This window comes from Anopheles maculipalpis, chromosome 3RL, assembly GCF_943734695.1.
Source record: "Anopheles maculipalpis chromosome 3RL, idAnoMacuDA_375_x, whole genome shotgun sequence".
Lineage (NCBI taxonomy): Eukaryota > Metazoa > Arthropoda > Insecta > Diptera > Culicidae > Anopheles > Anopheles maculipalpis.
Genome location: NC_064872.1, coordinates 38,455,445 through 38,483,220, shown reverse-complemented (window position 1 = coordinate 38,483,220; position 27,776 = coordinate 38,455,445). Strand labels below are relative to the sequence as shown.

The window sequence follows — 27,776 nt, the reverse complement described above, 5'->3', positions numbered from 1 at the left end:
TATCTATCACGTAAAGAATTTTTCATTGGTCATGGAACCTAATAATCCTCACCAAACGAACTTGGGGAAGGCAATAAAGGCTAGCATAATGTGCAATTAAGGCACCGTCTTTAGGTGATGCTCAGCTGCACAAGCAAAGTACACCAAACTCTCCATTCGTTCTATATCACGATTGTATTTTTGTCTTCGTTTTTTTGTTATGTAGAACCACTTTTATCCTATTGAGTGTTTGCATTTGTTATATTGCTACTGAACGCACCGAACACATCGAACATGTGCAAGCTCTACCGAAAGCACCCGACAACCGCGAAACCGTACAAATGTGAAGTGTTTTGCAAGCTTTTGCTCATAGAGCGCGCATGTTCCGCCCTATTGACAAAATTGCCTTAACAACCATTATTAAGGGATTTTTCAATACGAAGTTCCCTTAATAGTGCCTTAAATGGCAGATTTTTTCAATGGAGCGGTTGCATGCCTTTCCCCTAACACCTTCATTTTATGCTCCCTTCGTTCGCTTATTTTGAATCGTTTTCGTTTTACTTAAACCTATAACACTGTACAAAATTCGTTTACAAAACAAATACAGAAAGCACATCGAAAGAGAATGCTGTACCACACACGATTCGCTAATTAACACTTAACGTAAAACTTATCTCACATTGCAGTTTCGAGTGGTTGCGAGTAACTGCGGCTGTCAGCGCTTAGCATCGGTGGTGGTGCGCCCGTACCATCGAAATTCGTTTCCAGCAACGCTTCCGACTTGGAGCGCGCATAATTCGCCCTCGTACCGGACGGCATCGTCGGCGAGTGATCCATGATGGGTGAGACGGCCGGCTGCTGCTGCTCACCGGACGATTCGTACAACGTTTTAGGCCGTTGGCTGTCGGACCGTGGCGGTGGCAGTATGGAGTCTCGTTCCCGTCCCGGGGTAGCGTACTTTTTCACAGCCTTCATGTAGGAATCGGGACGACGCATTGGTTCCGGTTCGGGTGGTGCCGGCCGACGTACCTGTATCGAGGGCTGTTGGTATACGTGACCGACTGGTGGTGGAATAACTGGTGGAGCCGGTCTTGTCGGTGGACTTCTCGGTGAAGCGTACGATGTAGTACCGGGCACGCTCGACAAGGATTCGGTTTGCGAGTTTCGAGCCGGTTGGAAGCTGCTGTGACTGACCGAAGTTGTCGGTGGTTCATACTCGGGCAGATGTTGTTTGAGCTCGTGCAGGAACGAAAGTTTATCCTGTACACGCATCGGAAGTGTACTCGAATTGCCATAGTAATCGGAGCCAGTTTCTTCGATTTCTTCCTCACCACCGCCTGGTGCATGAATGATTGGCGATTCCTCGTTGATGGCAGTGCTTAGCGAGTTATTGCGGGTCACACCCGAATAGGTGGTCGATGTGTCCCGGAAACCTTCATTACGGTATGCTAGTTCAAACGCGATGCTTCCACCATTGCTGCTGTATTCCGGCAAACCGTACACTTTTGTCTTTGCCGGACTGATACCGTTGTTGGCGTTCGGAATATACTCCGAGGGTGCGCCATTGCTTTCGCTGTAACCGAGCTGACTCTTTAGCTGTTCGGCGTACTCGTTGCTGTACTGTTGCTTCTGTTTCTGGTCGTAAACATCGTAACTAGTTTCGGTACTGAGGACACTCTTGTCCACGGACTCGATCGAACCATTCGATGCCATTCGTTTGTAGTCGTTCGTTGTAGCTGTTCGTAGAGTGTCCGTCGAACGGGACATCGCCTGAGAAGGTGCAAAAGAGCCAAATAAGGGACGTTAAAAAACAACAGTTATTAAGGGCAGAATTAATCTTAAACAAAACACGGAACAAGCGTAACAGTAAAAACACTCAACATTTATCAAAAACGTGCAAACGGGCCAAAAAAACCATTCACTTACGACATTTAGTCGACCTCTTTTAAACTGATGTTGGCTGCCGTAGTGAACAAAAAATGTATTGAAATAAATAACGAGTTCCCGGAGTACGTCACCAACAACATCCCAACACCATTTCTGCATTTAGACCGAAAAGACGATACTTACATAATTTCTTCTTCGAAGCGATCCCTGAGGATCAATACTGTTAAGGCTGCGCATACTCTGACGGATGCTGTTGCGTCGTTGTAATCGTTGCGCGTGTCGATAGCGTGACTTTTGGCACCAGCAAGCGCACACTACGCAAATCAGCACTATGACCAATGCTAATGCAACGATGATGCCGATCACTTCTATACTTGCTGTCCAGTGAAGAGGATCAATTTCGACCTAAAAAAAAAAGATATCCATTTTAGAACCTTTCTCTTGTATTTACTAGATACGGTATGGAATAGAGATGAGAAAAATCACTCTTTTTAATTGTTTGATTTTTAGATTCATAAAGATTCATAAAAAAGTAATGCACTACAATAACTCTTTTCTGGTTATACTAACTCACTCTCTGTGCCGACTAATGAATCACTCTTTTCTCAGTGAGCAAAATCATGCTTCTCACTATAGTGAGTAGCATTTGTTCACTACAGGAAAAACAGCGTATATTAGTCGACACAGAGAGTGACTGATTTAGTGAGTGAAAATCGTGATTCTCACTATAGTGGGAAACATCTGCTCACTAAAGTGAGAAGCATGATTTTGCTCTCCGGGTATGAATCGTAAAGACCCCAGCATACATAATCATGTTTCTCACTATAGTGAGCAGAGGCTTCTGGGAGCAGCCCGGTGCCGTATGATTGTATGATTCACTATAGTGAGAGGCATGATTTTGCACGCTGGAGGACCCTATCCTGCCAACAAAATCTGACTTCTCATTATAGCGAGCTCCAGCTATTACTCACTGTGCACATCTCTATTATGGAACGCAGTTTCCAAACCTACCTTAGGATCAATTTCACACAGGAATGCATGTCGATTGTGACATTCTTCCACCTCGACATTCTGATACAAGAAGGACGTACATCGGTCGATATAGTTGGCATCCTGTACCCAAACACGCTCGTAATTCCTCAGATAGCGTGACTGCTGCTCAATAAACATCCACAGCGCATTCGAATCCCCATGGATGAAGGGCAGCGAAGCATTATCCGAACGGCAAAAGTCGCGTGCCTCTCGGAAACTCATCGGTGCTCCGACGTACATATAGCAGGTATCGATCAGCAGCGTCCATCCCGGTGGACACTTACCGTCCAGCACCGTTAGGTTGTTCATATGCAGCGGTAAATAGGATACTTCCAGCAGCTGATTATCGTCGTACCGGTCCCGTATACGTGAGCTAACCGCTAGCGTTTCGTTGTAACTCCAGTAGTTATAGCGGGCATCAATTTTTGTTTTCCACACGTCCAGTGTGCTGTTAAAAAGTAATCGAAAGTGCATTAGTAAGCGACACTCCTCTCTCTCTCTCTCTCTCTCTCCTTCCAATAATTACTGTGTAAAACTGTAAAGTAAGCGAGCCAACACCGATTGCGTTTAAATTGGGATAATACAACACTGCACCTACCTATTCCAGTACTGGAAATCAAATCTGTCAGGGCGCGAAAATGTTTGTGCATTCATTCGGCAGCCCACGGTTACGCAGAGTGGAGTTGCAGGAGTTGTGTTTGGGATTTTTAGAGAAATACAAGATGGGAAGGTAGTAAGAGAAATAACGATAAAATAAAGCATGCAAATTTTGACAGCAAAATATATATTCAAACGTAACAACATATCACGATCAATGTGGAGAATTGATCCGAAACTGAAAACATTGCGTACCGCTTTGCCTACTTACTACTCCTTCTCAATCCTTCAGCTACCGAGTTAGTATCAGTTAATGTTTGCTACAACCTCTGAACCTATACTTACATCGATCGGTTGACTGTAATGATTTCGTAGTCATTGTCCGGATTGGCAAAAATGTTATCCACATATCGCTGTCCAGCCGTTCCCGCAACAATAGTTGCCCGTCCTTCCCAATCGGTGGCCACGTTGCTGAGAAAAAGATGTACAGAGTTTCAATAGAATCTCACCACTCTGTGGTCTTAAGTCAAAAACATACTCGTAAAATCCGTTGTGTGTTGTTGTTTGATATATTGGAAGCCTCACTCGATCGAATCCAGACACCTGCACTATTCGTAGACCTTTGTTCCGGTGCACATAGTTGTAGGTAAAGTTTGAAACGACCTGCCGCAACACTACCACATCACGGAATGTGGCATCGTTTTGGGTGATGTAGTTGTTGTGTATGATCACCTCCTGATATGGTGAAGATTGTCGCCCATCGACGTAGATTGCGGGTCGGTTTCGGTTGCGAGTGAAGAGATTATGATGGATCCAGCCCCGTAATGAAGTGGCAGAACCGCGAGAGTCCGCCCGAATCGAAATACCACCTTGATTCGATTGGATTAGATTATTCTACAAAGTATTGAAAAATTAGTGAAATTGTTTGGAGACAATTGCAGTATTTTCTTCATCGGGCAATTACCCTAAAATGTAACGACTGCATGTTCTGTACATCGATTCTGATCGCAGACTCGCAAGAAGAGAAATTTCCATACAGCTGCCGACAATTGTTCATGATTCGATTTCTTTCCAGTGTGAGTATCGGGGACACTTCACCGACGGAAGTGTACTGGAGGGCACCACCGACGCATCCCTGTATTTCCGAGTTGGAAATGTTGTGTTGGGCATCACGATCTGTAGGAGCGAACAAATCGAAGACAGTTGAGTTAGTTCATCTGGTACCAAGAATTTTTAGTCTCTACTTACTAAATCCAATTGCCGAAATCGGTAGCGTCACCACTTCCGCGATGAAGCCATGTCTTGCAGGTGCTCCACTTGCGATTAGCCGCACGCTAAGCGCTGGTTCTCTCGTTCGGAACAGTCGCTTCTGGTTGTCGGAATCTGCATCGACCGTACCGATGATACGAGCAGACACGTTGTAGATATCACCATCCATCAGCTGAATCATGTCCCGCCGCCCGTACTCCTTCGAGTGGTTAAAAAGATTCGACTGTAGCAAGCGAAATCCGAGCGGTTTTACTCGGTAAGCACTCTTGAAAATTTTAACACAGTTGACCGGATTATTGTCGTACTTGTAGTATACCAGAACACGCTCCTCCAGCGTGATTTCCTTGTTTGTATCGCAGATATCAACCAGCGAGAATAGATTGTACGGCAAGTCGAGGTCCTTCAATGGACTGTAGCTCGATTCATCGCTCTCTCGTCCTTCACCCGTCAGCGAAATGGCGTTAATACCCTGTCCAAGACTGCGCAAGATCTGCAGATGATTGAGGTGTATCGCGTTCGTTGGTGAGATTAAATTCACACCGTGATGCGCACTATCCCTTATGGACACCGAACTGATACTGGGATTCTTGGCAATCGTCTGAATCGCGGGTGATTTCTCACCGTGTAACATTCCGGCACGATGGATGCGAACAAAATCCATTACACTTTCCTCTGGAGTCGCCGTAGTATGTGCAAGCGTGTCGTGTAAACGATGTTCGTACAAGCTAGCTTCAAAATCTTGATTCGCAAACCGTACTCCACCCCAGTAGTTGCGCCGCTCCGGCTCTCCATTACAGCTGATGAACACAAACTCCGAATCCCATTGACACTCGTGCCGTCTTCCGTACAGTTGTCCATTCAAGCGCTCAGGACATTCCTCTAGCCGCAACTCATCACCATGGCACTCCATCGGTTCAACCCATGACCAGATCCGTGTCAAAGAGTTTGTATGGAACTCGATTCGCCTATCATGATCAAAGAACACATCCAACGGATCGTACCCTAGCTCGCGACAAACAACCTGAGCATTTCGCTCGGTAAACCGTCGATCGCAAATCGGTATCCACTGCAGCGTTGTGTGGTTGTAGTACTCGAGAAAACCTTCCTTCGCCCGTTCACTTTCTCCTTCACCCTGCGAACAGTTTCGGTTGGTGCAGAGCCGGATAGAATCATAGTTGACCATGCTCTCGAGCGATCGTTCTACCCGATACAGGCCTTCCGAGGCACTTTCGATCGGTTTCATGATAACTTCGGCGTCACTGGTTCCACGGGCTACTAGCGTACCCAGCACCAAAATACCCACATTCGGGGCAAACTCCATCACCACACCGGGGAAGATACTTAGTGTTACGCCAGGCATGACGGTAATGTCGGACCGTATGACGTACGGTAGCTCCCGCCGGTAGATAGACAAATCCTCCAGAATACGTCCACCCAGTGCATTCAAATCGACCGGTGGGCTTGGTCCTTCACTCACAGATACACTCCCATCAACGATGTCCTCAATCAGGTATGGCCTGTAGAGTGCCTCTGCGTGATTGTTCCAATCATCAAAATCGAAAATCCTCTTCCGAATGTGTAACTCATCGCTGCTTCCCCACCAATTTTCGCGCGCATCCAGATAGTTCCGCAGCCGTGCCGATTTCACGCCCGCAATCAAATCATAATCCTGCTGATTGTTCGAGATGACGTTACGATAGATTTGTACCTTCTGCACACCACCGAATCCAATCACACAGGTCGGATCGTTTGCGTTGTTACGTTCACCGCGGATAAAATTCCTCATTGAAGATCGCGAATCCTTCAGCTCCTCATTGCTCTCGATCTGGTTGAAAGCGAGCAGTGCCGGTATCTCACCCAGTATCTCGCTCTGACTGTCCGAACGGAACTCAATCATGTAGCTACCATAGTTTCGCGTGATGCGATTGTTATCGATCCGCATCTTTTTCTCCATGCCCCGGAATCCGATCACACCCTGCGCACACACGTTCTCAGTGAAGATGTTCGATGAGATATTTATGGCTGCGTAATGTCCATCGATCAGGATACCAAACTTACGATTCCTAGCCCACGTATCATTCCCAAGAAAGACGGAGTGTGTGAAGTTTTCGTTGTACTGCCAAACGTATGGAAGGCTCAACTCTAACCCACCGTACGAATTGCTCTCCACCGTTGTGTCCTGAAGTACATAGTGGAACAGATTGTTGGACGAGCGTAAATCCTTCGAGAATTGTCTGATACCACGACCATTGTCCCGAACCATGCTGTTGTTGATGTGTATCGTGATCTCGGAGATGTTGCTCACGTGCACGTCCCAGAACGGCGAATGAACAAAGACGGCTTCTTCGCGATTATGGCTTATCTCACAGTTGACCAGCTTGATCGATTCGTTCGCCTTCCGCAGATACAGCTCACCTGACTCACCCAGATATCGGTTGTAATAAGTGCCCGTAATACCTCGGAAGTTACGTTGAATCTTGGTGGACGTTATCTGCAGTGTCGGTACAGGACCGCGTACAATACGGTTGTAAATATTCTGTATCGGTGCCTGAATGGATCGAAGCACCAGTACTGCCCCACCGAGTGCATCTGTCCCGCTACGATACTGCAAGATGGCACCATAGCTGCTGGTAGTTAAAGGAAATACCGACAGATCACGCTTAACCTGCCAGATGTCCGACTCAGTACTTCCCGTAAGCGAATCGTGTATCCAGATGTTTTCAGTCGAACGATTCTCGATCGGATTCAGCAGTTGTATTCCGATCACATAACCCGGTTGGCACTGGATGATGATCCTTCGCTCGATCGGATCGTTTCGCACGGGTGTCGTGATGATGTGTTTAATTTGCCACTGGTCAATGTCGATGTTGGTGGTAGTACTCTCCGGTACCAATATCGGTCGGTAGTCCGAATCGTCCACATTGAAGTCCGGCACCATGTTGAACCAGCTGGTAATTTCGCGTTGTTCAAGGGATGAAACTACTTGATCGTGATTGATGCCCGACCCTCGGTTATCCTTAATGATGCTGCCCTGTACCTTCAAACCGAGCTGTTTAATACTTATGCCATTTCCACGGTTGGCGGAAAACTCCGAATTTTTAACATTGTTCACCGACGATCCGGCGTAAATGTCGGAGTAGATTATTCCCAAACCATCCTGAAGATTCTGCACCACTCGCACACTGTCCAGATTATGGCGGGCTAGATCCATCTGTAGCGCAGGCTTGAAAGTATTGGTCACATAATCAAATAAACCAGCCTTCTCGATGGTAACATACTGTAGGTCCGCTCGTTCCGCTAGCACACCGAACCGAAGACCAGCCCAAGCACCTTCGTAGCACCGTACACCAACGTCATTTTCATGCCCGCAAGAGTTCTCAAAGTCACCCTGCGAGGCACGTTCCGCACGACACTTGGTAATGTCAATATCGTGCTCGGTACAGCGAACATTCGACAGAAGTACGTCCTCCGCTGTGCCAGCTCCGGGAACCTCGGAACGCTGCAATCGCCAATCCATCGGATTCAATGCCAATCCGAGCTGATGGCAAACGAGTGCCGCATTCGTGATGGTCCAGCCATAGTCACACACCGTCCCCCATACGCCCTCCGTGTACACCTGCAGACGACCTTCGTGATCGTTTGCACCACCAACAAGTCGAACCGGCACTTTAGGCGTTTGTGGTTCGTGTGGAACCTTTTCAACGATCGATTCCGTCTCGATATCCATAGCGAATTCTTGATCGTCAACGATAGCTTCGGTCGTATCGTTTTCCAGCATGACAGCTTCTCGTTTCAGCGTGAACATAATATCATCCGGAGCACGGCCTCTTGCCTCCAGCTTCCCTGTCACCATCATGCCTACGCTTGGTGCAAAGTTAAGGATCACCCCCGAGTTTAGTATCAGCTTGCCACCAGGACGCACGTTAATGTCACGTTCTACGGTATAGCTTCCGGCGGGTAGTATTTCCTGCCCGTCTACTTCTCCACCTATTCGCTCACTGCCCTCTTTGTGGAAAAATGGAACAAATTTCTGATACTGTGCGATTGTCTGTGTGCCTGGATTGGAGTGATGCAACAGATACGGGAAGTACTCAATCTTTGCCAGGTCGTACCGATCCTTTCGATGAAATAGGCGATCGTAAATCTTCTCCTCGTCCTGATTACCCAACCAGTTGTACGTTACATTCAGAGCTTTGCTCTGATCGGACAGCTGCGAACCAACCTCATACCGTGACTCCTGGTTCGAGATGATGTTCCGGAAGACGTCTACATTGTTCGAAGAGATTACCACTGGTGCAGCAACGCGCGATCGAGGATTCAAACGACCCTCACCACCTAGTCCTTCGCCTTCATCCTCCAACGGTCCGAATGCTTCCTTCACACGGTTTCCTTTGACAAAGTTGCGCGTAAATAGCATCCACTGCGTCTTGCTATCGGTGTTGGGCGAAAGGCCCAACGATGCAACGTAGATACCCTCGTTGTTCATGAAGTGATTGTGCTGTACGATCAATCGCACCGGCAATGGGCGAAATTCTTCCAAAGGTTTGTTGCGTGTCAGAAGCGCACCGTAACGACCACGAGTAAAATGATTGTATTCTATTCTACCTTCAAGGTTTAGGATCGGATTAAGCACGATCGCTATTCGGTGGGAATGGTCAAAGTTGTTGTGCCCGATCTGAAGTCGCGTCCGGTTGTGGTCTATTGTTTCAAACCAACACGATTGAATGTCGACTGCATCGCTCGTACTATCGTTGAACAAATTACCGGTAACGTTTACCCAAGAGTCGCCACAGTAATTGCCATGCAACACTCCTATCTCGAGATTGCGTCCGATCGTCGAGTACTCTATGGTGGTGGTTTGGTTAAACTCCAAATACTCCCGCCGTTCGGTTGTTGATTGATTCAACCAAATGGCAAACCCATATCCACGGTTCGCTTCAATAGAACTGCGTGAAACGTTCCTGTTGCCACCGTAATACGTTATATTAATGCCGTCGCCCTGGTTATAGTTGATCGTAGAGTGCGTTACATTAACGTCACCGGCACCACTAGTAACGTGCAATCCTGCCGCATGCCGATTGTTTCTGATTGTGGTTTCGTGCACGTGCACCTGGGATCTTAAATTATCTACGGCAATTCCACGACCTCCATTATCAACAATCATTCCCTGCGTTACATTCAGATCGTACGCCTTGGTCACACCGGAAGTCACTCGGAAATGTGCCAGTACGGCCGATCTTGCATCAGCTCGTAGCTTGATGAATAGCTTTTCCCTGGTGCTTGTCACACTCTGTGGCCGGGTCGAGTTTCGTACATCCCACGATGCCAGCAATCGATCGTTCTCCGACATCCCGTCGTATACGGAGATTTGTGCCGATTCGTTTCTTGCCAGCTCAAAGTACACGAAATGCATCGTCAGCACATACCCGAAAGCCGTCTCAAACGATCGAGCACATTCCTTCGGTGAGAGTGCAAAGGGTGACTGTTCGAACGATAGCTGCAACGGATAGATTTGCCACGCCGTTGAGGTAAGTGTGCAGAAATCGAACACCTTGCTACGGTCCGTTCGTTCGTCGGCGCGCAAATCATGCCCGACATAGCGAATACCATCGGCTCCATTTTCGCTCACCGTTACACCCTCCAGATGGGCCGATCCGTAGCTCGAGTTCATGAAGATACCGAACCCTCGGCTACGACGCACCGTTACATTGCGGAAGCTAAATGCAGCGTCGTGTTTCGTCACATTAATGCCCGTGTACGACGAATGGTCGATCGTTACAAATTCCAGCACCGGTGGTACACCCAGCACACTGATGGCAGCTTCTGCTGATCCGCCACGACCCGTACCGGCACGCATGATGTCAACGTGCCGCAGCTGGGAGAGCGAGATGGAATCGTACAGTACATGATTGTACGACAGTGTCTCCTTGCTTTCGGCATTCTCGAACTTTAGTCCACGCCAATGGGGCGTCACCTGGTCAAACAGTGGCAAACACTGGATACCGATGTCACTGTGGTAGTCACACACACCCGAACCGACCTGCTTCGAGTTCCAGGCACAGTCAAACAGTGAACCCTCGGTACCGAGACAGCGTGGCTCTTCGTACAGTAGCCTCGGTTCATAGTTGGAGATCCTATCCATCCAGTTCCAGAAGCGACCACCCTTAAACCCCATTTGTCGGCAGGTGGTTTCGTAGTCTGCAATGGTCCAGCTAAAATGGTGACAAACCCGACGTTAGTACACGCCATCGAAATGTGTTATATAGAGACAAACATACTTCTTCGAGTTGGAACAAACAGATCGCCATTTGCCGTTGTTCAGTAGTTGCAGTCGTCCTGCGAGGGGGTTTGGACCATCCACCAATCTTGCGCCGGCTTCACGTGGATCGGATGGAACATCCTTATACCCCGTATCGGGCATTGTGGTGAGTGTAATTTTGTTTTCAGCATTTCCCTGCAAAACAAAGCACAATGAAAACGCGTGCATTAAAAATTAGACTAGTTAGGGATGGAAAGTTTCATTTAAAACTAACGATAACTCAATGTAATACATTTTGTTTCTGAAGATATTCCTACATCCAAGAAGCATTCAACAAATCTTGGCATGCAGTTACGTGGCAATTCCGTAGGATCGTACCCAATACTGTTTTTGTTCTATCTAGAGTATAGAATGCTATGAAATAGCACTGCGATTGATACTTGTCCTAAACAATCTATTGATCGTTATTGAGATCAGTTTAGAATCTCTTGGACCGACAACTCCCTGCTCACTGTAAACAAATATGCGGGCACTGTCTACGGATTGGATATGGATGTCGAGTTTTGTGTAACAATGTCTAACTTGTTCAGAACTTTTTTCAACGTCCAGACTCAGGGCCGAGCAATAGGATTTTCTCATCAATTTCTGCTCTACGAACATACAACTGATTGGTCATCGAAACCGGTCCTCTGTTAGATGTTTTAGGCTTTCTGAGGTGAGAAAGTGTTGCTCAATCAATGCATCAATCAGATCAAATGTGTCTAATTTTTCTTCTTTCTTGACTTAACGACCTTCTCGCTCACACGGGCCACCTAATCCTCCCATTATGCCTGACTATTTATACTTATTTGGTCAGCGATAGAACACATAGTACTCTTTAAAAAATCTTCATTATCAGTTCTTGGACCGTTTATAGCTACCGCTATTCATTTTCTACCGCTGTCATTTCAAGACTGCACATAAATGAAAAGCTACTAAAATACTATTTTTTTATTGTTAAAATTTGTCTCCTGTTTTATTGTTTTGTTCCAAAAATCGCCGACCATAATTCTAGGTTTGACCGCAATGCAAAACAATTAACCACCGGTCATCAATTCAGAAACAATGTGTTGCGTAAAAACACAAAGAAAACTGTGTGCTTGCACAGATTAATTTTAATGATTTGTCAAGACCCTTTCACCATTTCTTTACAATAAAATTCCAGACCACCATGAATCATTTCCCTCTGGTCGGCAGGTTTTGCGCACCGTGGTGATGGGAAATTGTGCCGGTTTTTAAAGCGAGAACCGTCACGCGTCACGCACTCACGCAGTTGCATAATGAAAACGGAGCAATTATTGCGCTGCACTTCAAATGCAAAACAAAACAGAAAAAACAAAAAAAAAAACCACTCACAACATAAACAGACGAAGCTTTTTGTCATAAATGGAGTGGCAGTTTGAATCATGTGTAGCGGTCAGTGTCAGCTATTTCGGTGGGAATGCCCAGTGCTGGCCCTGTGCTTGGAGGTTCCAATTTAATAGTGGACGTTGGGGGCCTCCAACACATTGAATCTGCTGACCAGGGTGGGGGAGGTTCTTAGGAAGTTGCCTACCAGCGAAAAAAAAATTGTTTCCCTTTGCTGAATATTGTTTTTATACACAACGCCACCACTGTGTAATTGATTCACCAATTTAAAGCCAGAGAAAGTAAAACGTGTTAACTTGTGTTAACACACGTTTTACTCTTCATGTGTGCTAAGCAGCTGAATAATCGTGTTTTTTACTTTTCTTTCCCGGCTATGTATGCTGCTACTGTTTATGTTGCACCAACTTCACGTTGCAATCTGATACAAATTTCCCACTCCCTCAACCTCAGACAGCGGCAACGCCGGTCTGCAGCATTCCAACAATTCTATTACAACCGTCGGTACTTCGCACCGGTCTCCGGCATAAAGCGTGGCGTCTACTCGGCACTCTACGACGGCACAGTTAATGTAGGTCAGTGGAGAACGCTGTAAAACGATACCATAAACGTATACAGTCGCTATTGCCAGTGTATGTTGCCTTTGGCTAAGATAGGGAGAGCTACACTCATGCCTTGCAGGGGTTTTGTTCACGTTTCTTACAACCAAACTGCACAAGAGTGGTATGCCAGAGTATAGTAATGAAACATGGGCAACAATTTTAGGCAAACAAATTTATACCCTTGAGAACTGCGGGGGCTTGTGCGGTTTGTGTAACTGTACCTTTTTATGTTTGAATAGGATTTTTAACTTTAACCAAGATGGAACAGATCAAGAACCATTAAAAATGAGAACAACCGTTTAGCAAGCGTTACGCTTCTTCCAAACATCAAATGTACCAAAACCTTGCCACAGAAAAGGCAACAAACGAAAAGATAGAAAGTGCAGTAATTGTTTTTTCCTTTAAATGATTTTTGACTCATTTTCCCATTACCTCTCGAACGTACGTAACCGGACGTATTGTTGTTTGTCCGGTTGCCAGCCACAGCCAGCATAATTACTGGGCAATGATTGTTTCTAAATTGCCATTGAATGAAAAAATCGTGCCCATCATTAGCAGGAAGCAGCAAACAGGTTGCTTGTCTAAGAAGGATGATAGAAAAGGGTCAAAATAGGCAGATTATAAGATTCAAATTTCTCGCATATCACTCGAAAGACAAATGTGAAACTATCGATCATGAATACACAGTGCGTGGCGTAAGTATAGGAACATATGGTTTTAAATGAGGATAAATTGAAAACGTTTAGCGCTGCATGAAAAACGATATTTTGCTGTGATGATTTTAACATAATTTCTGAAGCAGTTAATCACACAAGTTATTTCTCATTATCAATTAAATATTTACAATGGGTTTTATGAGCACACAACTTATATAGAGTTTGGCAGGTGATACAATAAAATTTCTAGACATTTAAAACAATTTGCGGTTTAATAAAACTGTAACAAGTAGTATCTTCTTAGACGTAGAATGTTTAAATTGCTTATTAGAGCTAAACCGCCTATTATTTGAACCATTGAGACACTTGTTTTGATGCATCAAAAACATTATAAAAGCGGTATGTACAACTGTGAATCCTTACGGTATCGACAATTCATAAAACAAATTCTTACTACTCGGTTACGGCTTTCAATTTCATTTGTGACACTAATTTGCGATTTAAAACATGAATAATAATTAAATTAAATTCATCCACAAATATTAAAAAGAGTTGTTTAGAAACTTCACTTATTGGTTGGAAGCTATCAATGAGACATCTGTTCAATTTGGCTAGATTAAGGAATACGTGAAGTATTTAAAGGAATAGAAAGAATATTTGCAAAATGGGGTACTCCGTTGACCGAGACGGTAACGGTGCCGATCTTCACACAGCAAGAAAGGGTATTTAAACACATTCTTAGCGTCTACCCGTACACAGTACTGACTACCCAGCTATGTATAAGATTAAATAAAAATATCGTTTTAACGAGCAAAATACAAACCCAAGCCAAATTTTTTTTAAAATGTGAAATAATACTACACTTAAAATTAAGCTGAGCTTTGTGTGGGGTTTGTTTTGAGGAGAATATTAGGAACATTTCTCATCTCCACCAAATAATATTGAAAACAATAATCTTTTGAAATTTATGGAATAAAACTTCAGACAATGCATGAATATTCAACAAATTTTCTTTTTTGTGAGCATAAAGCAAATTGCATCAATAGAGCGGCAATGTGTAATGCAACAGGTGGCACATCCGGTGGTAACGTGTGTTTATGCTTCAAAGCACCGTACCACAACCGGTTCTCGTTAGTTGGTGCCTAATGCCCCAGCTACTTCCAGTGCAGCGAATGGTGCACGCCTGGTGTGCGAGTATGTGTCACAGCGATTGATCATAAATATGCATTCGAAACATATGGCGCCATGAATGCATCTGTGTCACGACAGAAAACTTGCTTTGAACTAAACATAGTACAGTTCTGGCAGTGTGTATAGGGTTGGACCAATTAAATCTTGTATTGGTTAGAGTTTTCTAACTACAAACCATATTTAAGTATTGAACACTAATTTGTGAACGTAGTTAAAGCATCCACCAAGAAATTAGATTAAACTAGAACTATTACAACAATCATCTTTCCCTTCTACGAAATTCCACATGACTCATCATCAATAGCACACGTGCCCACTCTGCATCGCGTTCAAATAAAAACGAAACCGTCCACCTGTTTGCCGGTGATTCAGGGTGTTCCCTCGCTCTCATCACGGATGACTAACGCTGCGATGATGACGATCATTTCCGTTGGAGGAAGGTGTTCGAATTAATGGCTCCATTGACTGGTCCGCATCTGTAGCGAGTCGCAAAATCAGCTGTCTTATGACGTCCTCCTCCTAGCATCCAAGCGCGGTGGAACGGGTGGTCCATTGTTGTGGAAGTATTGTCAATTTTCCGTTTCGATGATGATGTGTTTATGGCACTGCCCTCAACTCTCAACCGGCCATAAACTTCAATGGGTCGTTTTTTTTCGGAAAAAAGCACGCAAGTTACGCACCAATGAGCGTCTGCAGTTTTTATGATCATGATCTAGCCAAATTGTTGGGGTTGTATTCAGGTGAATAACCCCGGCAGATCACCTGTCTGATGAAGAATTGCAACAAAACAGAGGCAGAGAAAGAAAGCACATTTCCTGTAGTTAATTTTTGGGGAGCGTGTGGCCAACACACACATACACAAATATGCAAATGACAGACACTTCCCCCCATTTGCGGATCGGTCCGAAAACACGAGACCGAGATGGATCTTAATTAACGAACGCTTGACCGCTGTGAACTGTAGTTCTTCGTAGCTGATCCATAGCCCTTCTACGCCCTGTTTGAAACCACAACTTCAATTAGCTGTTAATTTCATTGGACTGTTGCAGAGTTGCTCCAGACTATGCTCCCCTTTTTAAAGCCCTTAAGACACCACCAAGAATCTGACCTCCTCGAGCGTCTAGAATCGGTTAGAGCAAAGATGATTCTTCACGCACTTGAAAGGTCGGGGTTAATTGATTAACTGCGCCTGTTACGGTCACTGCTACGACTACGACTCACGGCATGCAACACTTTTATGAATGAAAATCCAACGGCTGTATCGGTTGATGGATTGATGAATCAAGTGTTTACAACTGTCGTTTACTCATGCGTGAAAGAACTGCTGTTTGCAGCGGCAGGAAACATACTGTACACCCTGTATCTGTTTGCATTTTAAATGTTCTTCCAAACTACACGCCTATAAATGACCCAATAAAGTTTTTCGCTTAAATAATTGCGCTTAAATAAGCCTTACACAATGCAGAGTACTAAGATCAGCTGTTCTTGCCACACCGAAAACTGCGAGCTACTATAGGAAGGTAATCAAAAAATCGTTACCAAACCATTTCCGAATGGTATTCGAAAGCGAATGGTGCCAAAAGCTTCACGTTCCCTTCTTTGCTCGTCAGCTTCGCAACACTCCTTTACGAAGGCGACGCAAGGGCAAAACATTCGCGAAAAATCGACATCATCAGTTGGCGGGTCTTATTGTTCCCCACGGAAGGTGAGTAAATCAGCTGCTGTGAAAATTGTAAGCTTTTCTTTTTACCTTTGCTTGTAGAGAATTCAATTTCACACCATGAAATGCGGAAGCAGTGAGCAATATATAACGACTGGATTATGTAAAGCTTAGGAGCAATTTTTGTGGAAAATAAAAATACTCCTCCAGCTTAATAGGCTCAGGCGGGTAATTGTGAATAAACCAATACAGATTTTTATGTAAAGCATTTCCTATAATAAGAAAAATTATGTAGAAAGTGCCTAAACTTATCATTATTTGTTTTAGAAGCAAAGTAGATAATTTTCCTATATAGATTTTGAAATTATCGTGCAAACACAATGCAGTGATCGTATGAAAAAACATGAATAAAAAAGGGAAAAAATTAACTAAAAAATTTAACCGGAAAACTACATTCTAAAGAAGATCGTTATTATCAAATTAAAACCGTGCCAACCAAATGCTTCCTTCAAAGGATTTTTCTATTACACTCAACAATTAACCTCCAGGGTTAATCAAGAACGGTCTGTTTTAATCTAATAATCACCACGATACGGAAAAGATCACATTTCATTGCTCTATGCTCCACGGGAACGAAGTTTCGCAACCAAAGCATCTTAAGTGATAAACGTCATCCGATCGTGCCGTTCGTAAATGCTTTCAATGCGAACGACCGCTCCACGTTAAATCAAGCTTGCTTCAACCACACGATCGTGGTTTCAGTGTACCAGCTTCAACTGGTTAATTAATTTTATAATTTCAAATAGTATCTACTCCGCGCGAACAACTGCCACCATTTCGGGGAAGCAAACTCTGGAATCCGGGAATCTTCTCGGCTGGAATGGAATCGTCGGTCGGTGCGCGTGCCCGAACTTACAATAAAGTGTGAATAATTTCATGCTTTGCGCTTCGTGCCGAGGATCTGGCGAAAGAATTTTATCCACCACCAACCGAAGCGGCAGAGAATACTTTACCGCGTGCAGTGATCGTTCCAAAAGGGTGGAAATCATTCATGGAACGTTGCCCGAAACGATTGCACGTTGAACATTGCCCGAATGATGTTCTACCATTTTTTTTTTCTGACGCTACAGAAAAGTCTTTAAGAAAAGAGACCCAAGATGTGCCCAACGAATGGTGAACTCGTTTTGACCGGCTACTAGAAGATTGTAAAATGTCTGTCACTGGGGCTGGAATGTTTTCAAAGTGGATCGACGCGTGACGGAGCTAATTAACTGCACCCCATGGAACTGGGCCATGGTATTGTAGAGAGGTTTCAGGAGTTTCACTCGTGTAAGAATTGTACATTACCTTTCATTTTGAGGATATGAATAATACAATAGCCTTATTCCAACACAAATATGCAGAGTTTGTATAATGCCACGTGAAAGACACCAAACAACCTTGTTTGTACTTTCTATGTCATTTGTTCTCCGTCAATCTTTAGATTTCTTTAGATCTTTAGATCTTTCCATTGAAGAAACATATCCTAAAATCATCTCCACGTAAGCTTCTTCTGCTTCTTGGCTCTACTTAACCTTCTATAGGTCACGCCAGCCATCGAATGGCTTACTAGATTGCCGATACCACCTAGTTGAACAGTCAGTCCTCACTACGAGACGATGGTCCGGATGGGATTTGAACCCCAGTCATGCCCTTTGCCGCTGTCGACATACCACCGGGCCGCCCCCTACTCACAAGCATAAGACCTGCATGTTCTCTAGAGAGTTTGTAAATAAATCATTCTTCTTCTTGAAAGTACCAATATCATATCAAGATCAGATTGATAACGTTATGTTGAATCAGATCAGTTCAACAATATTTACACACCCTTTAATAGCGCATTTCGTGAGGTAAACTTAAAAACCACTTTCGACTTCATTGTGTCCACATTCGGTGAATATTTGAAAGCAAAAGTGGCACACCCCGGCACCAAAAAAAAGAAAAGGTTTTATTTGCGTACAACTTGTTCGTTCGTTTGTGCATAAATACATACAAAAATCAAGATAAAACTCGTCTGCGGACAGGTTAAATTTCCAACTCCTTCTCGATAAGCGAGCGTTGTGAAGGTGTCGTTGATAACACTCTCACTGTTGAGGAAGCACCCGGTCGGCTCGGTAATCGGTAAGGTAAACGAAACAGGTGGAATTAATCAAACATTGCTCAACGTAGCTCAAACCCTTGGACGAGCGAGGGGAAGGAAGTCTCTTCTTCCCTTCGGTCCGGGGACGGTTTGGGAACAGGGCGAAAGATAAGATAAGTGTATAGAAGCAAACAGTGAAGCAAAAGTTGATCGGCCCTTACCATTGCCACTACTGAACCGCGCACCGTAATGCCAACCATCGGCGCGAAGTGGATCGTTACGCCGGGCTCGATGATGAGTCGCGCCCTCCGTTCAACCTCCAGGTCCGTGCGCATCGAGTAAGGACTCTCGGACGCACGGAGAACCTTCTCGCCCAGCACTACATCACCACCAATCTCGGTGTACCGTGCGCCGCCACCATCTTGCTCACCCTCCTTGTAATGTGATTCACCGGCAACACCTTCCACATCGCCGTGGTCCGGTACGATGTGGTTGGTAATGATTTCTTTACTGCTCGGTACCGGCACATGCTCAACATCACGATCCGGATGGTGAAGTTGATCGCCAAACACATCCACATCCTCTTCCTGACACATGCCCGGCACAGTAACGCCTGCCAGCAGCACCAACAACACTGTAAGCACCTGGAACACCTCCATCGATTGATATTTTAGACGATTTTTCCATCGTTTCACAGTCCGCGCACGACTGTGACTTTTCATGGTTTAGCACTGATTCACAGCTCGCCACTGACACACATACACCTTACCAGCTAGTACACCACCACTCCCTTGTTCACCTGTTATATCGCGTGTGGGGAGGTTATGTATATCACTTATTTTCACCTGATTAATACACAAAACACACTTGCTATCGATTGATGATCACCCACGGTACCGGTTATGATCACCGCCAACATTCCCATGGGATTCGGGATCGCATCAGCCCAGCAACCGCGTAACGCAAAAGTAACCCCCAACCTCACCGTACGACACAAAAAAGCACACTGCTCACAGTGAGAAAACTGCTGCACACTTGTCGCTCACTTGAAACACTCGCGGAACCGTAGTGTATGCCAACAACGCACACTTGTCTATCCGTAAATGGGTTGTGTGTGTGTGTGTGTGCATGTGTTCCCCCTAGAAGAGAGAAAAGAGATGGGATAGAAATTAGAAACATTGGATCTCTCTGTTTGATAACGCAGCGGCGGCAATAGTAGTAGAACAACACACATTTTCAACCCTTATACGATAAGTGCACCTCACACCCTAATGATAAAGAAACAACGCAACGCACACACCCTGTTACACGCGCACACCACACCGAAAGCCTTCAAATCGCTGCTGGATACTTCGCGCACATCGTGTCGAGGTGTGCGAGATGTGTTTATGATGCAAGACGCCCAGTGCCATACAACGGCGTACCATAATTCCAGAAGAGGTAAAGACGTAAAGCATGCTCCCCAATCGAAGGAAGAGAACCGGTTTTGATGTTGATATGAGGTATGATTGAAGGCGAAAGAGAAAAAAAAAATCCAACAAACACCCTTTTACGGAATCAGAGCTGCAGGGCGACTGTAGGGCGAAAGGTACTGGTGAATGGTATTTCGTAATTTACTCTCACCCGCACTGACCGGAAGCCGCGGTACGGTATTGGGTAGTGTTTACAGTACAAATTAATGCCCGGAAGCAGGTTTTTCCTTTTGGTCGAAGATCGAACAAAAAATGGAGTGAAATTAATCCAATCCGTTAGAGTATGATCAGGCTTAATTCATGGGAGAAATGATCTCAAGATTCTTAGCGTGTATTGCGTGTCATTTAAATAAATTAAAGATTATGTTGTAATAACCAAGAACGTTTCCTTAGGGTATACTTCTCCAAATTTTCTTTGATCTTTAATAGAGGAGTGATCATGGTAACGGAAGGGTAGCAATGCATAGAATAAAGTCAATCAAATTAAGTTTACGAGATCCAACTCCTGGAACCGCTTTGTTACGAGGCACATTTATTGTTTCCTTTTCGTTTCACATTCAAACTAACTTTTATAAAATGTGAAATAAAATGCGGCAAATCTTGGAGAAGATGGCTGAACAGCAGTTGAACACGTACCATCTCTTCATAGATTTCAAGGACGCATATGATAGCATAGCCAGAGTAAAACTCTACGAGGCCATAAGCTCTTTCGGAATCACGACCAAACTGATCAGGCTTGTTAAAATGACCACAATAAACGTCACATGCCAGGTGAAGGTGGATGGAAAACTCTCAGGGTCCTTTGCTACCACCAAAGGCAGGGAGATGGGCTCGCCTGTCTCCTATTCAACTTGGCCATCTAGAGAGGGCCATCCGTGACTCGGAGGTGGAGACTTCGGGCACCATCTTCTATAAGTCAACCCAGATCCTGGCATACGCTGATGATATAGACATCATTGGTTTGTAGCTCTCTGTGGGTTGCAGATTAACGAGGCACAGACCAAATTGATGGTTGCATTATCAGGGGCCCTACTAAGAAATCCGGAAATACGTGGGGATGATGTACGGATAGGTGATCGGACATTTGAAGTCGTCTAAAACTACGCCTATCTCAGGTCAATATTCAGCACCGAAAACAGCGTAGAGATGGAGTTGCGCGCTAGGATGCTGGCGGTCAGCCGGTCATTCTACAGTCTGAGGAAACATCTCACCTCAAAAAACCTGTCGCGACGGTCGAAGCTGGGACTGTATCGTAACTTTACAGTCCTCACATACGCCTCTGAGACATGAACCCTGTCCAAAACAAACGAAGCCCTCTTAGCCGCGTTCGAGAGGACGATGGAGGAGCGGCTACAACGACGAGCTGTACGAACTGTAAGACGACCTCACCAACGTGCAGCGAATCAGGCTCGCCAGGCTCCGATGGGCTGGGCATGTTAAACGCATGCCACCGGCCGACCCAGCTCAGAAAGTCCTTTTAGGCCGTCCACACGGACAGAGAAGGCGTGGTAGGCCCAGATTGAGGTGGGAGGATGGCGTGGAATCATCCGCCATCAAGGCCGGGATAACGGATTGGTGCTAGACCTTGAGCGGTTCCAGATTCTGCTGCGGCAGGCCAAGACCGCAAAGCGGTTGTAGCGCCTGATAAGTAAGTAAGTAAAATAAAATATAAAATGCCTTTGCGTTTTGGATGATTATCTAGCTCCAAAGAATTTCATGAACCTCTAAACAATCCAGATTCATTTCAAAACTGTTTAATATGTTTGCTAGATTCTTTGAAATCTTCTTCACGGCTTAATGATCTTTTAGGCCAAGCTGGTCATCTAGACTTGATTAGAATTATTGATACCACGTAATTGGGGAGGCAGTCCCCATTGCCTTACTTAGCGAAATTGGAATTGGTCCCCCTCGGTCCTGCCATGTGTAGTCTGATGACTCTTTCGTATCTACAAACGTAATAACATTTTCCCAACCAATATTAAAACATTCAACGACCATACGGCAGTTCATGTTACATTAATTAATGGAAGCACTTCAAGCCCTAAAAAACATCACCTTACCCTAGAAGTACTCTTATAACTAGACCAGAGAATATATCTTTTTGTTTGTGACTTCTTCGACGTACGTCAGAAACCGCTAATAAATACAGCTCCGAGAAGTATAACCCCCTTTTCCAACACGCCAATGCATCATTAAGGCGACAAACCATTAGCCACCATGGTGTGGAAGTAAACACAGTTAACCAGCGAAGCGGCTACCCAATGTAGATCATCGCTTTTCCATTCGTCACCAATCTGCTACATCCATCCATTCTTCCGATGCAGTTGGCTAGCTTCATCAGCAAACTAACTTTGTCACCACAGTTTTACAGCCGTCCGCCACTCGCACGCAGCCTGTGCGTTTGCTAATGACAAATGCCAGGAGCGCAAGATTACGATGATTGACAACACGTTTGACGCCTCGTCTACACTTCGAGAACCTGCAGATCTCTGGCTTCTCTAATGAGATCCGGCAAGGGTAGCGAGTTGGAACACCTTAAGCATCACCTCAGGCAGACTTAGCGTTGTGCGGTGAATATTTAGTTGTTCACGATCACTATCTGGGTTACGTGAAGATAGCTCCAAAGCATCACCACTCTTCCGGTCACAAAACTCAACGATCGGGATTGTTAGTTTGACCTAATTCCATATGATCAGATCCGGGGAGTCGAAAAACGGAAAGATGAAACTGGTACCATAGAAAAGTCCGTGGAAAAATTGATAATGCAATCATGCAATTTTAAACGCATGTGGCATAGATACACCATTTCCGTGAAGTGGGAAATGATTTGTTGTTGCGAGATGAGAAAGAAAACCTCCACACGGGAGTGTACTCTCGCACTACTTCTTCAAGCTGCAGCCACTCCAATCGTGGCATCCATTTTGAGGTGCGATTGCAAGCGCTAAAAAGAAATGGCTGCGTGTATGGCGTAAGTGTGAAGCAAATGGATAAATATTGTGGAATTCCGAGGTGAAGCTTTTTTCGGTAATGTGATTGTGAGGAAATCACTGGAATCACTTTTCATACCTTCACGCTCTGCCTCGTTGTTAGATGTGCTGGTTTGAATGGAAGGTGTGGAGCCTCTCTTTCTTGAACCAATTTAGCTAATCCCGGTTGGAAACCAAGTGCTGCTCCATTAGATTGAGTATCCGAAGAAGATGTGGTGGAGTTATTTTTGACAGTACGATGACAATCGTTTGCTAACGAACTGTGAACGATCTCACCGTGGAAAGGTGATAAGCAAAAAGGTGTCCGGGGAACAAAAAGAGATTCCATTCGCTTCGTTTGACCGTTTCAGCGGAAAATCAATTTCCAACACAAAGCAACGTCAACCATTTTTTTTCATTTCCCAAAGTCTTGTGGTTCAACTGGGCTCATTTCGTTGACCCCAAACTCTGTTCATTGCACTACTCTACAGCAACAAACGCCCGTAGACCGCAAAACCCGCAAGCGATAAACCAAAATGGACGACAATGGAAACCATCTACTGAGCTTTCGGGAACATCAGAAAAATGCACGAAGAACCAAACCCCAAACCGTGTGGAAAATCGTGTTAAACTCACGAACTTTAGCTTAACCAAAGGAAAGTTGGCAGTGGCAGTTTGTCTGACTTGTGCAAAGAAAATTGTTTCTCTCTGCATGTTTCGTGAGTCTATCGTTTCGGTTTAGCCTTGGTTGCAAATAAAACTGGGAAAGAAAGCAAATAGTGAGTGCCAACTGCACTTAGCAGTTGTGCGATGATATTCATCACGATTAACACTATCTCGATTGAAACAAAGGAAAAATCGAGCACCGAAGGAAAGCGCGCCACCGGTAAAAGCGCACAAAAATCCAAACAATCAGCTAATGAAAAGCTACTCAGGGTAGGTTTTTCGGTGTGGGAATTGTACGACGAAAGTAACATTTTGCCAGGCGTAGCAGATGCGAAAGATTACACTTGAATGCTTAACTTGTCTTTGGCGTTACAGTTGTGACTGTGATTGGTAGACGAATGATCCAATCTAAGTGAACTCCACACGGAGACAGGAAGCTCTACCAAAGTTTGCATGTTAATTAATGAATTTCTTTGGAAACGCTTAGCTAAACTAACCGGAACATGATGGAAAATTTAGCATAATTTCCGCACCACATTAGCTTTAGCTGGCTACCCTTGTTTTATAGCATTCATATATTAGATTCGGGGAAAGTTCCACCCGAACATATCGATTCCCATGTACAATTCCTCGGACATTTTACATTAACCCGATCCGATCGTCAGCGGATGCCACCTTCCGTGGCATCATATTTCTTCTCACGCACGCAAACCCTCTCGAATTTATGTCCGGTGAGTCGAACTTTTGTACAATTTGCTCTTTCCTACCTCCTTCTCCGTAGGAAGACGTTGAACCACACCCAACACCTCGTGACTTGGGGCTACTGCGGTTGGTGCGTGTCGGAATGTCTGATATGGTTGGTTCTTTATTCTGACCGGTGGAGCGTCTTTAGCACTATCAGTAGTTGAAGCTACTATTGCCACACAGATATAACAGACGCTTCAGGTCACCTTTGCCATATCGGGGTTTGGGCCAGGCAGGGTTCGGTATGAGTAATTATCGTCTAGTCTTTCCAATGCAACGCTCATCGTTCACAACCGTTGGTACTGCCTAAGGGATGAATCAACCGCCATGCAGCGTATCCGTGTGACAGCCTACACGATGGAATTTAAAACTGACTCCAATGACCTCGGCGATGACGACGTTTTTTTCTTTCTGTGTCTCGAATATCTCGTGCAGGGGGACATGATCAAACCGCAACGGCAAAATGTCTTACGACGATCAACGATCTAAGGGGAACGTATTGGAACGATACATTAGCTGCTTTGTAACGTAAACAAACATTTGCAAGAGCTTTAAAATATTTTCTTTGCAAATTTTTTCACCTTCTCGACGCTTCAATTATGTAAACAGCAATTGAATTTTCGACATTTTGAACGACTCGTTCGGCAATCTTGTAGAACGAACATCCCAACGGTTTTTTGAAGACGTGTTTTTAAACGTTTAAAATAATGTATTCCCCCTTTCGCGATGTTGTTAAGATCGCTCATGTGGGCAGGAAATGGGAAAGAACGAGCAAGAACCACTAGCAAGAAGCCGTTGAAATCGACAACAAGCTTTCTTAAGACGCGAACGAAGGAGAAAGAAACGTCTCGATAAATGTAGGGACGAAGGCTACAAAACGGCTTGCGTCCGAGGGAGACGCGACCCGTTCTTGAAACGTGTTTTCAACGGTGAGGATCGTCCGCACCCTTTCAAACCTTCGACCGTCTTACGTTTCGTTGCATTCCTTTTTACGCGCCGATCCGATCGAAACGAACATCGGTTGCGCACGGACGCAAACACAGGACGCGCTGTTCTCCTGCGAAAGGCCCACTTTGCATGTGCAATTATCAAAACCCCACGGTTGTGGCAAACTTGTTTTAAATTGCCTTCGTCGTTATGCCGTTAGCGAGACGACGGGTAAAGGATTTGTCAGAGCTTTGGATGGCGGATGGCTCGTTAGGGGTGGAATTTCGAATGAGCTTTAACCGGTACGGAAGGTTCACGAGATCGATGATCGCCGAATGATCTTTCAATTGATTGTTACAAAAAAAAAAAAGGTAAACAATTTACAACACCTTTACTTCTCTAATTTGTTTGACCATCACTTGTAGCTAGAGGCAAACCAAGCACCAGAGTAAGTGAAGGCCAGTAACGGGGTTGTTGTGCAAAGCTTTCATAACATTTCCATGTTTACAAAGAACTGTTGTTGCAAACCATTCTGACTTCAAAATAGTATGGTCTTGTCCGGCGGTACCGGTAACTCGCTTTACCGATTCCCATCTGCTTCTTCCTCTTCAACGCCATCCGCGTTCTGGTGTTGGGTTGCAAACAACGGGAAAATTCCGAAACAATAACCATTTCCGCACAAACATCACACATACGAACACAAAAGCTACTTCCACCGAGTGTGGGAGGTTGGGGGGAGGGTTGGGATGTCGAAAGGCTTTTGTTTTTGCTTCACTAAGTGAAAAGGTTTGCCGCGGAAAAGCGAAGGGAAACGCTGTTGAAGAAAAGGGAAAGCTTGGCGGTATTGGTTGATGTTACTAAAAAAAACCCCACGAAATCAAGGGTTTTGGAAGAGGTGTCCATTTTTAATGCTTTCTGAACAACTAGAAATACATAGGATTGAGGTAGAAAATGCAGTATTATGAAGATGGCCAATTATTGCGTATTTTTGGAGGACCCTCTTCAAAGATGTTATCCTTTTTAATGCGTTTAAGGGAAAGTTATATTATTAAAACTTTTTTTCTTATAGTTTTCATACATCAAATAATCTTAATAATTTGCTACCTCTTAAACATTTCCACTGTTCAACAATCGGAATCCCTTCTTCTATTCCAGTTTTTTAACATAACCTAGCCGTCCATACAAGGACACACGTTCACTAATCAGCTGTAAGAACCATCCCTAACTTTGCGTCAGACAACGCACGTCGCCATTGATTTTCTGTTTTTATTTATTGCTCTGGACATTAGCAAATGCGCAACGACCCAGATTCGTAAATCCCCATGGCAACCCTTACTACTCCCTTAGTTGTGTGCTACCCTTACCACTACCATCGACTGCTGTGATGCTCAACCGCGCGCATATGTCATGTCGGCGTGTGACTCACACCGACAATCGATCCAAGATTGGCGCCACCAAGGTCAGGACTGATGGCGGTGAGCCATCATGGCGGGACATTGCACAAAGAAGCTGTATGAAACCTCGGCATAGCTTAGACACTCTGTACTATACGCTTGCAGTCCCCCCACCCAGTCATTATTACTCTCGGCTGCTAGAGAGTGTATGCAGTTTTAAATCACTTTTACGGGTGTGTCACACAGGGGGTTGGATTACTTATGGTTGTAAGCACATTCCTAAAATGGAGCTTTGTTTGGTGGGTTATTAAATCGTGGAACACCTATTTCTTGCCAAAACGACACAACAGATGCAACTCGAACTATCGGAGCAGATTTATACACTAAGCGACGAACCCTCGCTGTACAGCCCTTAGCAAACAACGTAAACAACTTATAGCTTTAAAAGCTTTTTCTCCCTCCCCGTTGGATCACTGACGGCGTCACTTTGGCGTTCTTTTCCAGATTTCTTTTCGTTTTATTTTATCTTTAACTTCATCTTCAACTAACACACACAAGCACTCGTACACAGGAGACCCTTTGCAGACTTCGACAAGGGGATCCAAAACACGTTGGACCACGGTTGATCGCCACAACGGCATACACAACATTCCGACATCACAGGAAACCTGTTCTGGCACCATCTCACTCTGATGCAGTATGATAGGGGGGGGGGGGGGGGGGGGGGTCTCTCAAGAAAGAGAGCCACCTTCGTAACTGACCGCAACAAATGCTCACACACACGTAGGTACAACCGTGCACACAGGTATCGGGATGGAGAACAACAAAATAAAAAGCGCGCACACACATACACACAAATAAACCTTTCCAACTCACTCCCCCCCCAACATGTATCCCCCCTTGTAACTAACAAACGTTCCCACCCCTTCGTACTGCCCGGCACACAGTGATG

At 44.9% G+C, this 27,776-nt stretch overlaps 1 protein-coding gene across 2 annotated transcripts; it reads right to left on the bottom strand.

Annotated features, from left to right (window-relative positions):
• Positions 1-624: 624 nt before the first annotated feature.
• LOC126563718 (protein bark beetle) lies at positions 625-19,659 on the bottom strand. 2 transcript variants are annotated; one of them, XM_050220365.1, is made up of 10 exons: positions 18,877-19,659; positions 11,043-11,218; positions 4,744-10,976; positions 4,460-4,671; positions 4,034-4,389; positions 3,841-3,966; positions 3,497-3,520; positions 2,878-3,346; positions 2,050-2,271; positions 625-1,749 (listed from the first exon to the last, which is right to left on the bottom strand). In XM_050220365.1, the coding sequence occupies exons 1-10, from the start codon at positions 19,375-19,377 to the stop codon at positions 655-657; spliced, it is 9,414 nt and encodes a 3,137-aa protein (XP_050076322.1). In that variant the 5' UTR covers positions 19,378-19,659; the 3' UTR covers positions 625-654. The 2 variants fall into 2 exon arrangements, with proteins under 2 accessions (XP_050076322.1, XP_050076323.1); XM_050220366.1 differs by lacking the exon at positions 3,497-3,520.
• Between the last annotated feature and the right edge of the window lie 8,117 nt (positions 19,660-27,776).